This window comes from Micropterus salmoides, unplaced genomic scaffold (genome assembly GCF_014851395.1).
Source record: "Micropterus salmoides isolate LMB-PRFRI ecotype aquatic unplaced genomic scaffold, ASM1485139v1 Ms_hic_scaffold_1, whole genome shotgun sequence".
NCBI classification, from domain to species: domain Eukaryota; kingdom Metazoa; phylum Chordata; class Actinopteri; order Centrarchiformes; family Centrarchidae; genus Micropterus; species Micropterus salmoides.
This window is the reverse complement of record NW_024040040.1, coordinates 44,541,779-44,555,151: the sequence shown is the minus strand read 5'-3', so window position 1 is coordinate 44,555,151 and position 13,373 is coordinate 44,541,779. Positions and strand designations below refer to the sequence as shown.

Below are 13,373 nucleotides of genomic sequence, written 5' to 3'. Positions count from 1 at the left end.
AGCTTTAGAGAGCTGTAAGCCTTTTAGGAGATGCCTGCATCACTATTGCTCCTCCTCCTAAATTACTTAAATGATATTTGCTGTAAATTGGATTCTGCTGCCGGCAGCCAGCAACACTGTGCTGAATAAAGGCCTTCCTCTCACTCTGTTGTACATCTTTCAACATACTTAAAATGTGTGTAAACCCAAGGTTCTTCTGACTTCAGCTGAAGTGATTATCAATCAGTGAGTTGATCAGCAGTAAATGTGTCGATTTGGATAACTGATTACGTTCAAGCAAAAATACCAAAAACATTTTGTCCCAGTTTCTGTAATATGAGCATTTTTCTATGTTTTATACCATGCAGACAAAACCAGACATCACAACACATCATCATGTTGTTTTGGAAATAGTGATGTACATAGTTCTCTATAGTCTTGATTTTATAGACCAAATGTTTAATTGATTAATCAAGAAAATAATCTGTAGTTTTAGCCCAGCATTTTTTTGTGACTGGTGCTGAAACGCTTGGTCAATTAATTGATTTGTCAATTGACAGTAGATTAATCAAAAACAATCAAAAACAATTTATTAAGCCAAAATGTCAAACATTTACTGCTTCCAGCTTCTCAAATATGAGGAATTTTTGTTTTACATCATTGCAAAACTAATTAATTTTGTATTGTTTGTTGGAGAAATGAAGCAGTATCATTTTGGGCTCTGGAAAGTTGGGGTGAACATTTTTGACTGGCTTTAGTAGAATGAAAATTTCATGAAAGATTCATCATTAATGAAAATAAGTTGCAGTTGACCTTTAAACTAGTATCTCGAAACTGTTTGGATTTTTGTCCATCATGCGTTGCATCTGGTCAACTGCAGAACATTCAGAAGTAGCCAGTGGGGTGTGAGGGCAGTCCAGTTTGAAGAGTGTGTGTTCATGTGTGTGTGTGCGTGGGGGGCTAGACACCCACATGTCATGCCTGACACATCAGCCTGCACCCCCAGGCTATCTGGCACTAATGCTGCCTATGTCCCACTTTCTACCCCTTGCCCCTCAAAGCCTCCTCTGCTCCCCCCTCCTCACCCGTTCCTTCTGTCATACAGGCATAATAACAATAGATCACACCAGCGCTGCAGCACAGGCTCAATCACTATAGGATAACATCAGGTGATACAAGCTGCACAAGAGTATATCTTACCTCCACTGAACCTGAGCTAAACAGAGTTTATCTGGAAATGAGTTTATCTGTATTAGCTGTTACTATATTCCCCTGTTGCAGTGATATTAAGAGAACTGAGTGGGTAAAGGTGGAAACAAGCAAATAATCATGTAGCTAAAAGACACCCTACCCAACCCCACTCCTCCCAGCACATTATTCTTTTGGAGCAGACAAATAGTGGAGGGAGGGACGTCAGGAAATAGTATTGCTTTGAAGTACATAACTCTATTCTGGAGAAAAGAATCATCACAGTGTTATTCCACATCCTCAGATATAAAGGGAAAAAACATAATAACTTCTCGATAGCCTGGATCTCCACTGCCCTATACTAGCTCCCCCCCTCCTCCGCCAGCCCACACCCCTGCCTCATCCACCATACACCCACTTCTCCTGCCTCAATCTTTGGTTTCAAAGGAAGCGAATCAGCCAGAAGGACAGAAGGTTATGCATTAGTACTGGTCATTGCTCAAAGAGCGAGCGTTATAAATAATAAAGGCTTGTGAAGGACACAAGGGCTGTGGGATGCATCTCTGGTTCACGCCACACAAGTCAAAGACAAGACTGTAATTTCTATTCCAAAAATGTGACCCTTGCAGCTTCAATTACATCTCAACAACACCAACCGTGTCCGTGCCAGGAGATGTGATGCCTCTTTGTTAGCTCTACATGAAAGGCTTATTGATATTGGTTATGGAGAGCATGCCACTCGTTTTTTTTTTTGAAAAAACTTAAAGAATGTGTATAACTAAAATAAATGCATATTGAAATTCAATTTATTTTCTTCACGGCTATTCACCTACAGAACTTGTAATGTGCTTTTCTTTGTAATACTTTCTAGTCAAGGTAAAAATAATCATCTTACCTTTAAATATACAAACAACAGGGGGATTTATACTGTCAGTTTTTCTGAAGTTCTACATGTTGCTCAAAGTCATTTCTGTATAACCAAGCATCTTTGAAACCTGATGACCTTTGCTGCTGTTTGCATCGAAAACAACAAGTCCGCCTTTTGCTCATCCCCCATGTCCTCCATGCCACGCAGTGATTGTGTAGCTGTAGCCATGGGCACTGCGGGCACATTAGCAAATGTATTACACCTGCTTTATAGGCATGCATTAGGCTTGTTTTCAAGTTTGCGCAGACAGCTGAAATCCCCATAATGAGATCCACCTCCTGGGGAGAGACTTGTTCTCCCTCGGTCTCCTTTATCCACTCTTATTTACTCAGCGTGGCCCATTCAGCGCTGGGTTCGTGCTACTTTATTACTTAACCTCACCGCACAACATTACGAGGCTCTTTGCATCAGCAAGCAGCCTCTCCCACCATGCATCCTGCTCACTAAGCTGATTACACAAAAATAATAAAGAACACATGCCTCCAGCAGTGTGTGTGTGTGTGTGCGTGTATGAATTTGCAAATGCAAAAGAGAATTTTGCACAAAAGACAGTAGTTTTGTCCCAGTAATAATATGAAGTATGCATTAAGTACTGTATGTCAATATCCTCAATATTTAACAAAGATTTAATGTTAATTCAAAGATTTAATACTGTTTTTCTGTCCTTTCCAGACATTCTTGAAGCTGCTTCACCACTGTCCACTATTAGTTTAAATGTTTTCCAGCTGCGAGAAGTTCCATCTTTGTGTACTGCATTATGAAACAATAGTGTCCATCAACAGCACACTCAAAAATCAAACATACGTAGTATTTAAAGTGACATCTTTGACTTCCAGTAAACTGAATTTGGTCATTTATAAGTTAAAAACTAAATACAAAACCCAGTTGGATATATAAAAAAGTTAGTGGTTGGTGAAACTTCCGCAACAGTATAAAGATAGATTTAAGGCCGGAGAAGTATTGAAACAAAGTCCTCTCCAAAATAAAGATGGTCCTGTGTGGCTGACTAGTCCGGATTAAATGAATTTCACTAATCCAGTTTATGATCTGATTGTAAGTGAAGCCTAACAAACCTGGAAACACATATAAGCATGGTGCAGCATTGCAGCACATTTGATGTATTTGACGTGGATTTTTTGTTCTGAATGACCTCCAATACCAGGAATCAATGAAACATTCATTTTGGGGAGGGGGGTCTCTAGGTGACCTTTGTGAAAATGTTCCACCATTTTGGCAGAACCCGTATAAGTGCAGACCATTTCATGTAGACAGTAAGTGTATGAAATGAGTGCTCCTGTCGTTCCAGCCTGGCTCTCTTTGACAGCATGATGATAGAAGCGTCACATCCTTGGGAGAGTAAATGCAAACTGACAAGAGATGAGCCTTTGGTTGCTGAATATAATACGGAATTGTGCTCTGAGTGTCTTATTATCTTGTCTGTTGATGTCTAAAAGGGGGAGATTTGCTTGAGAAGAGAAGACAGAAACTGTACGCATCCAACACCATCTCGTCCTTTAAAAAAATTGCTTGCCCTACAAACCACAGCTTTCCCACCTAATGTCCACTTCTACTTGGAATAAATACAAGGCGGCAGGATGTTTGTGGTGCCTCGTAGCCCCTGTTAGCTGAAGTGGAAGACTATTTGCACAGGCAAGCTTTTAGGAGGAGAACGACCCTTTCACCACCACAGTAAGTATGTGGTGGGTGTAGAAGGTGGACAATTTACTGTAGACAAACATGACCGCTACTGTCATTGTCTCCCACTGACTTCTCCTTCTCATACTGGTACAAACCCTTATACACAGTATTAAGGCACAAAAACTAAAGTCATACATTGACTCTGCAGGGAAGAAAAGTTGTGGTAGGCTCTCTAAATATAGAAACGCATGTATGGCACACGTAATTGCAGCACAAAGTAAACATGCAGCGATACTAAAGTTCATAGGGTGAAGATTTTGTAGCAATGATGATTCAAAACGGTTCAATTTTGTCATGCTAAAAAACAGACATTGATGTACACTGCCAGAAGAGACAGTAACCTACAGGGTTGCATATTCCTCACACCTTTTGGGCAAAAGAAGCACAAGCGACAAGAGATACTGTACAACTCTGTCTCTGGGAGTATATGACTAATTATCTGCAGGTTGTTCTCAGCCGAAGACTTATCCTCAAAACTGTTTCAGTCATGAATCAAGAGATGCACACTGTCAGCTAGCTGTATATGCATGCGTGTGCACATAATTAAACTATACTAAACTAAAGATGTTCTCACTTCCACTGCATTTAAGGTCATTATTGTTCTTTCGAGACAATAGAAACAGTAATATTTGAATTCTAGGGGAGCAAATTAAGTCTCTATGTGATTTTCATTTCCTAGAATCTATTAGTGTGTGTGCAGCTGTCAATCATGAAATTGGAGCATTCGATCGGAGAGATTATGCAAAATAACAGAACAAAGTTTTCATTTTTCTACACTCTGTGGAAACTGAGGAATCCAAAGTATTCTTTTACCCCTTGCTTCTTTACCACAATGCAAGTAAAAGGGAGGAATCTTAATATTGCGGCTTCTGCACAGTTCAGACCCACATAAAGAAAACCACTGAATAAATAAGGCCTAGTTCATAAGCTCTATCCAGGGTTGTTTTCATATCAGCGGCATTGACGTTGATAATAGAGTGGTGAGAATTGCAAACTTAATACAATCTCCCTGCAACCATGAGACTTCACTGCAAACACAAAAACAAGCAAATGTGGCTCAAATAACTACAACATAACATCCAACTGATGTATCAAACCAAAAGATCCTATCTACAGTCTAAAATGTTTGTTTGGCTATTCAAAACGTCAAAATACCTTCAGATGCATTATTTCTCATTTTGTGTGGACATTGTATATCTTCAAAATATCAACTAGCTTTAGTCTTTGCATTACTGGTTAATGCTCAGATGGTTTTAGAGAGGCTTCAAAGACACAGTTCAACTCATAGCAGGCAATATAATCCATCCAATCATGTGCAGCTTAAATGTTAGTTTCCAAAAATGTTCACTCAAACTTCAACTAAATACCAAACAAAAGACTCTTTGCAACAAGGAGACCAGTGACCAGCCACTATCACCACACCTTTCCCTCCTGTCTGGTAGCATTTAAGGAAATGTATAAAACATGCTGAGCCTCTCTTCTTCAAACCCCTACTCTCTCTTATTGTTGGACTGTGACACATCTCCTCGTCAGTCCCTGCCTTTCTCTCTGACAGGTCATGTGGGCAGCGGTTCCCAAACCAAACCTGCCGCTGGCACAGCCTAGGGCTCCGCCACCGGGCAGAGAGAAACCATCCCCCCACAAAATTCACAAGTTACACTGGAGTGGCTCCGACCAGCCACATGCAGTATGAAGACATGCCATCAGGGAAAACCGAGCCCAAAATAGACCCAAAAAATCTTAGGGTTCCAGATATTAGCAGCATATTTAAGAACCTATATGTTACTTGCATGTTTCTCCTAAGTAATTTGTCATTAGTAAAGGAGCATTCGTTATGTAAAACTAAAATAACTTCAAATATAAATAAGCAGTAAAGCATTCAGCAACATTTAAGTGTATGTGCATGAGGGAAAAAGAGAAGCAAAAAGTAGCAAGTGAGAAGCAGAAGAGGAGTCAGATAGAGACTGATCAGAAACGAAGAAAGAGGGAGAGACTTGATGCTTATTAAACCAAATTGCAACACTTCTGAGACAAATCCTACAGTACACAGTCCTTGTTTAGAAGACTCTATGATTTAAAAGACATCTGAACTCTCACTGATGAGGGTTGAGAGTAATATTTGGCTATCCCACCTCCAAACTCTTATTTTATTTCATTCACAAACATTTGACAAGCTCAGTATAAAGGCACTATACACTATACTCTGCCACTTCCCAGGAAACACACACACACACACACAGATCCAGACATAATCAGATCCCATTAACAACTTTCATTAAAATCTTGAAACACAAAATATGCAGTGTTTATTGCAGTATTCATAACCAGCAATAAAACAATGACATGCCAAAGCAGACAGACCATCACAAGCAGAGGAGACAGGAGAGTTTGTATAAATATTCCAAACAGAAACCAACATCTACACATTTTGTCACCTTCCATCCATACAAAGAAAATGTATACTATAATAATAATAATAATAACATTAAAACTAGACGAGGTTATGTTGAGCAAATCAGCTTTTTATAGGAAGTCCATCATATTTGTCCTGCACAATATTTACAATGGGCTGTTAATACTGAAATTAAGCAAATAAAATGGAGGTCTTTGTTTTAAAAATGTATTCAGTAGAAATGGATGCATTTCACAATTATAAAGGATGAGACCACATAATTTCCTTGAAATTAAATATATAAATTCAAGTTTAAATTCTGCATATCTCTCCACAAGGACAAATCTGATAAAATCTTCAATTACTAGACACTGTAATTTGATGTAAACACAAATATTCAGTTTGTAGTTATTGAAATAAACATATACAGTATCTCTCATGAAAGCATCTCATGAAAAAAAAACAACTTTTCTCATTACAACAAATAATTAGAAAAAGAGCTAAAATGGTAATTTATATGATTATGCTTGCTGATTCGTAACGAGGCCCAGTGATTGAATTGGTCCACATGACTGAAACAGCTCATAATAAAAAAAACACACACACACCAATTTAGGCAAAATACTAAAATAGAGTGTGAACACTCAATTAAAGAGATAACTGCAAAAATAATGAGGCATGCTGAAATAGAAATTGGCTAATTTGCAACTGAAGATGCCAAAAGACTGTAAATAACTGAACAAACTGAAAACTAAAAATAAATAACTGGAGGAAGATAAGCCTCTGCAATAATCTAGAAACTATAATATTATATATAATGTGCTGATGATAAATACCATATTTAACAGTTAGTTATTATTTATTTGAACAATTTGCTTTTAATTCTAACAATGTACAAATTACAAATATATCACATTCTCTATTTGAATTAAGGAAAAACTACATAATGTTACCAAACACCACCAGAGTTGTGAAGGTGGGGTTGAAGCTAAATACCCTGACAGGTAAAAAAGGTTTTTAAGGGTCTGTCAAACTTTTTAATACATTTTTCAAAAAGCTCATGCAAAGATGTTACCAAAAAAAGAAAAGCATCAAAATGATCCACAAATGTTTTTTTAACATTTAAGACAGACAGTACAATATAAATGTACTGCATCTTCAAAAGGAACAGCAGTATTATTAACCTGTTGTCTTGACCATACACTTTCAACTAACCTGACTACAAAAATGAAGTCCGAAAGTCTGAAGGTGCATGAAACACTTTAACACACAAACATGGCATTAAATACAATTTATCCATAAAGATATCCAAGCTTTAAAAGAGCCAAACACAGACTTGCTGGTTGCACTTAAACTTAGTTTTCTGCCTGACACTGCTGACACCTGTCCCAGCACCGGAAGCTTTCTGTTTTCACCTCAACATCCACCGCTGCCTAAAACAGACCTCAACCTGCAGCTTTACGAAGGAGAAGGGACAAACGAGAGGTGAGCTGACTTACCGTACAGCTTGCTGGGAGTGCCCTCTCTGTCCGTGGCCTCGGAGGGCAGGAGCAGGGGCTCGTCGTTCAGATCGCTGTCTGGGCTGGCCGCTTTGTCGTCCGCCCGGAGTTCTGCCGCGCTCATGTCGCTGCGCAGGGAGAGCAGCGGCTTGCTCAGCTGCCCAGTAATCATCGGATCCTGGAGGGAGCTGGGAGCCCAGGTGGGAAACAGGGAGGAGAAAAAAAAGAGAAAACACCCCTGGTTAGATGTGCTTCTGCGTCTCACCCTCACCGGCTCCTTCTCTGTGTCTCACTCTCTCTACCCAGCTTCTCCTTTCTACTGCTCACTCATCACTCTCCCTCTCTCTCCTGCTCCCTCCCTCTCCTCTCTTTTATCTGAGGCTGGTGCTACCCCGCTGATACTGCCGGCTGCTGCCTGGTGAAGAACTGTTACGGATCGCGTGGCTTTACCATTATATCCTGCAGCCCTAAAACGGTGATGCATCCATCTCCACGGGCTCATTACTACCTGACATGTGCCTCATCTTCAGCAAACACTAAGCTGACAGCAGTCTACAAAGGTGTCCATGGGCTGCACGCTGATAAATAAATGAAATGTAATTCTACATCTAAAGATATGAGGGAAAATAAACACCAGTGATTATATCAATTTTCACATAGTTGGGGACACAAGATGAGATCAAAGGTGACATCTCGCAGCAGAGTGTCAGGCAACGTGAACTTAAGGCCTGATTTAAACAAGAGATGAAGTCAATGATGTTCCCAATTTTTTCTCCCAATTATTTTCATTTTTTGTGTCAGCACTTAGAAACGAGAATGAACAGCATCTACGTGATTAGAGTTGAGATGAGAGAATAGAGTATTATCTGTCTGAACATTTTGGAATAGAATAAATTCAGCAAAGTGAAAAATGATAAACTTTAAAATAAACTGATATTTCACAGTTTAGAGAAAAAAAAAAACATGTTTAAGAGAATTTTATGAATGCCATCAGAGGTGTTGCTTCCATCAGGACATCTTATCTAAAGGAAACTCCACTTACTATTATTAATTAATAGAATACAGTCTACGGATATTTGTTTGACTTTTACAAACATTAAAAGGAAAGTTTCTTAAAAGCCTTTGAAAAACTTGTCTTACCTAAATAAAGCTCCAGAAGAAAAGAGTTAAAAAAAAATAAAGAGTTTTCAGAAAGTCCAAATATTGAAGTCAGTCAAACAGCAGCTAAAACACGCCACCACAGCAGAGAGACCAGCTAGTACATGGTTTCTACTGAACCAGAAGCAGCCTCCTCAACCTTCGTGTATCTGAATGACCACCACAGGGTTCAAGCCTGAGGTTGCTTCATCACACATGCACTGGAGATGTCACCTCCTCTCTCTCTCTCTCTCTCTCACACACACACACACACACACACACACACACACCCTCCCACCTTCACTCCCTCTGTCTCTTCCCCCTTGTGTCCCCTGACTGGAGAGCTCCTCAGACAGTGTTCACCCACCTCAGGCTCTGAGACACAGACACAGAGCAGCAGGACTACGGCCCTCTACCTTATTTATGAATTAAGTCCAACCTAAATATATCTGAGAAATGGACAGGTGAGCAGCGCATATAGGCACAGAAAGGAAAAAGGAGGGTGAGTCTTATGTTGCCCCTGCGGCCATCAACACCCGCCCCGCTGCCCCATCCACTTCTATCAGGGTGGTCGATGAGTTCCTGTCCAGAGGGGTCTTTAATGTGCTCATCACGGGAATCAGGCTTCTTTGATATGACACATGATAATCTATGAAAATGTTAATCAATAGAAATAGTTTAAGCTGTCGTTAGGAACGTGAGCCAGCTGGTCAATACTCATATCCCTGGTAACAATGTCCCTAGTCATCAGGGCTTCATTTGTGGAGCACTTAAATGTGGGACACTGCGCATCAATGCACCTCTCTGCCCGCCGAGGTAAACACATTTTCCCCTCTGTCTGAGCCTGGCCACACTCTGCATGCATTTAGGTCCACCCCACACCTCCCACCTCCTCTCCTTTGAGTTGCTTGATAGGTCCACTGGAGGGCAAAATTAATACCTAATTGAATCTTGCAGTCATCAAAATAATCAATAGTTTTTTATTATTTATTCTTCACAGTCTGTTGACTGTTTGAAAGCTCAGAGGGACAGGGGAGAGCACAGGCAGCCCTGAAAGTTCTACCGTTTCACAATGTAATTTTCACTGGGGCATGAGAGTTTGCAAGACCTATAAAAAATGAGAGCAGTGGTTTTTGTTACGAGGTGGGGGGAAAAAAATAAAGGAAAAATGGGAATCTTTGCCCCAGCAGCTACGATGAAAAATAGAATAAACAAGCTACTGACACTTCAGAGAAGGGCAGGATCCTTTCTGTCCATCCCTCCATCTTTTTCCCTTTCCCCTTTTCTCCTTATTTCATCATATCAGGAGTGTGGCGGTACCTCTCTAATGCTGGCATTTCTCTTCCTGACAGACTCCAAACAAGTGCTGGGAATGAGATCAGAGCTCTAATCTTCCCCTGGTCTCTGAGGCTCGAGGATAAGGGGGCAACACATATCTCACCATCTTAGGCAGCTGTTAATTACTTCATTTCAAAACAGACAGCTTTGCCTATTTGCAATCATGCCTCCAAATTGGGCGTGTTTATCAATTTAAGCTCAGGGAGTAATGCAATTACACATAATTGGATAACTGTAATCTTATTGTAAAAATCCGTAATAAAAGGGGATATTTTAAAAATTACCATAAGAAATTACATTACTGATTCTAAGCAGTGGATGTGTAACGGATTAGCTTAATTTTTTAAGGGAACCTCTGGTTAAAGCGTGGTTATAATGTGAGTTTGAGCACGTGAGAGAAGGTTGGCTGGAGCAGACATGAGGGAGATGGTTTGTCTCGTTTCTCCTCTGTTCGCTCAGACTGGCCACAGCTCAGGAACAGGTTGCAGGAACAAGGAAAAGCACTTGATCACCCCCCCGCCTCCCGCTCACCAAACACCCCCAGTGGCAGAACAATCAGTGGTTAGCAGAGAGTCCCGAGTGTCATCAGATATCCATGCTAATAGCTAGTGGTCTTACCACTGCTGTCCCAGTGTGAGGGACACTGGATGAGACCGGCATACTCCTCTCTTAAAGTCTCCTCTGTTTATTTAATGGAGAAAAAACAAAACAATCAACACTCTTCATAATTGTCATCATGTTGATTTATCTTATTCACAATGATTTATAATATACTATTTATATCAGTATTCAACATGGACTGCCCAAACAGCTGCAACACTACATAAGAGAATCTACAGCTATGTTTATACTATGGCTGGGCGATATCACTCATAAATAATATCTTGATATTTTTAGGCCATGTCGCGATATAAGATTTACAGTATATCTTAATATACACATTTTGTCTCAAATAAAATACTGTACATTCTTAAATGTAGAATATGATGCAGTGCTGTAGATTAAACTACCCAACAGAATATGAAGTTATTAAAATTAAGCCCAACCTTAAACATCTACAGAAGTAAAATGCAAGCAGTAAAAAAACATCATGTAATAGTAGAACGCTGACAGGGACCATTTTACTGCACAATGACTACTTCAGTAAATTTTGCAATTATACTTTTATCATGAGTATTTTCATTCATTTAGTGATTTTGGTATTAGTATTTTTGCTTGAGTAATGGACCTGAATACAACTCTGCTTAGAACACACCCACAGCTTAACTGCACCTGCGTGTTATTGGCCGGGCCCTTTAAGGGAAGAGGCTTTGTGGGAAACCTTTGTGTGTGACGGAGTGTAGCTGTAGTTACATTACTTTAGTCAGCCATAAAGGTGTAGATGAGCTCTACTGAAAGGCTATGTGTTGTGTTTGCTGACACAGAATAAATTAAAAGTCCTTGTTTTTGTAACGTTTCTATGCCGTCTTCTTCTCTTCACAGCAGAGTTGGTCCAGACTGTGAAAAGATTGCTAGTTAGCAGCTACAACTCAGGCTAAAGTCAATTAAAAAAGCCTAAACCGGAGGAATCCCAAATATGTTTCGGAGCTGGAAGCCGCAGTAGAGTAATCGGAGCAATCAGGTGATTTATTGTGTTTCTCTTGGGATTTGTTTTCACACAAAATAAGAAATCACAGTGATTTGCAGCTGCTAACGAGCTGGCTTTTCCCCGTCTAGAAGAGTAGAAGGTGCTGTAGTGTTATTACATAAACAGGACTTTTAAAATTAACGCAACACACAGTTTTTATTACACTGCAACCTGAGCTTATCTACACACTTTACGGCTGACTAAAGTAACCACCCCTCAGCAGCAACCAGTGGAAACCCTGAAAACTCAAATATGACGATATGGTCATCTGCTTTAATCACACATTAATTAATATTAGCATAGTAAATATATGCAAAATATTCAAATATATCATATATTTACATACAAAATGTGTTTGTACTAACAAGAAATATTGCAAAACATCCACTGACATACATTTAAAGTGTTGAAGAAAGCGTTTTAATCCTAATATAATCATATAATCATTGTAGCTGAAGAGAGTACAGTTGCATACTAGTAAAGCTGCAATAATTAATTAATTGATAGACTATTTTGATAATCACTTCATTGGCCAAACAAAACAAGCGACTTGATTACATCACCTTGGGCTGTGGGGATATTATAACAGGTATTTTTCACTATTTTCTGGAATTTTTTAGACAAAATGTTTAATCAATAATGAAAATGATAGCTAGCTGCAGTCCTACATACCAGAAATTAAACTTTCTCGCACACAAACTAACTCTGGAATTCAAGCAAAAAATATATATAAATAAAAGTAATAATTATAAAGAAACTAGATTAAATTTTTTGTTTCGTTTTCCAATATTTTCTTCAATATGTCTCACCACCAGGTGAAATTAGTGACAGCTCCCCCTTGCCCCCTTTTCCTTTTTACAAATGAAAAGAATTAATTTTAAAATCTACCCAAAACACACCTCATCATGTGTCAGACTTCTCTGTCAGGCTTCACACGCTATTATAAACATCAATGTAATGTATCGTTGTCAAATCATGTGTTTGCCTTGTCAGGTTATGAGATAACAAAAGTATTCAAAGCACAAATTATTTAGTGTCTGCAAACAACTTCACACTTACTGAGCTCTAAAATGTATTTAAGTAATTTGTTATATGGAAAATGACTGTAAGCATGTATGTTAAAACAAGACATACATACTCGAGATCTTTCCTTTTATTTAACTTTATTTTAAGAACTAAATACTGAACATTACATATTTTTAAGGGCCAACAATTATTGAGAATCCAGATTTACAGGATTAACTGTTCTGCTGTTTTACTCTACTGTATTGGGCAAACATCCCAAGACCTTAGTGTCTAATGTGGTATGGTCGATGATGATTTGTCTCCCCCTTAGGGTTATTAATCAAACTGTTCCTCTCTCTCGTGGTAAAAGGATCTTTGTGTAGTTCAGCACCAAAGCACCCAGTCTACTGGTGCTGTAGTAATTTCTGTGATTTACTCATGAGCAATGCAGTAGCTTTGTATTGTTTTTTCTGTAAAATTACTAGCTACTCTACTCTCTCTGTGCACACTGTTTTGGAATAGCAGGCCAGTGGTATAAGTAGTCAAGATTTGAGGTGATTTTTCCCCAGACTCATTATTATG

The 13,373-nt window shown here is 39.1% G+C and overlaps 1 protein-coding gene across 5 annotated transcripts in view; it reads right to left on the bottom strand.

Moving 5' to 3' along the window:
• pou6f2 (POU class 6 homeobox 2) overlaps window positions 1-13,373 on the bottom strand; it is a 75,984-nt gene that overhangs the window by 59,987 nt on the left and 2,624 nt on the right. For 4 of the 5 annotated variants that reach the window (XM_038730321.1, XM_038730302.1, XM_038730320.1 and 1 more), the window contains exons 3-4: window positions 10,778-10,840; window positions 7,685-7,872 (exon numbers count right to left, since the gene is read on the bottom strand). In XM_038730321.1, coding sequence (XP_038586249.1) covers window positions 7,685-7,872; window positions 10,778-10,840 — 251 coding nt within the window. The remainder of the gene's footprint in view (window positions 1-7,684; window positions 7,873-10,777; window positions 10,841-13,373) is intronic. The other variant, XM_038730317.1, reaches the window with a different exon arrangement.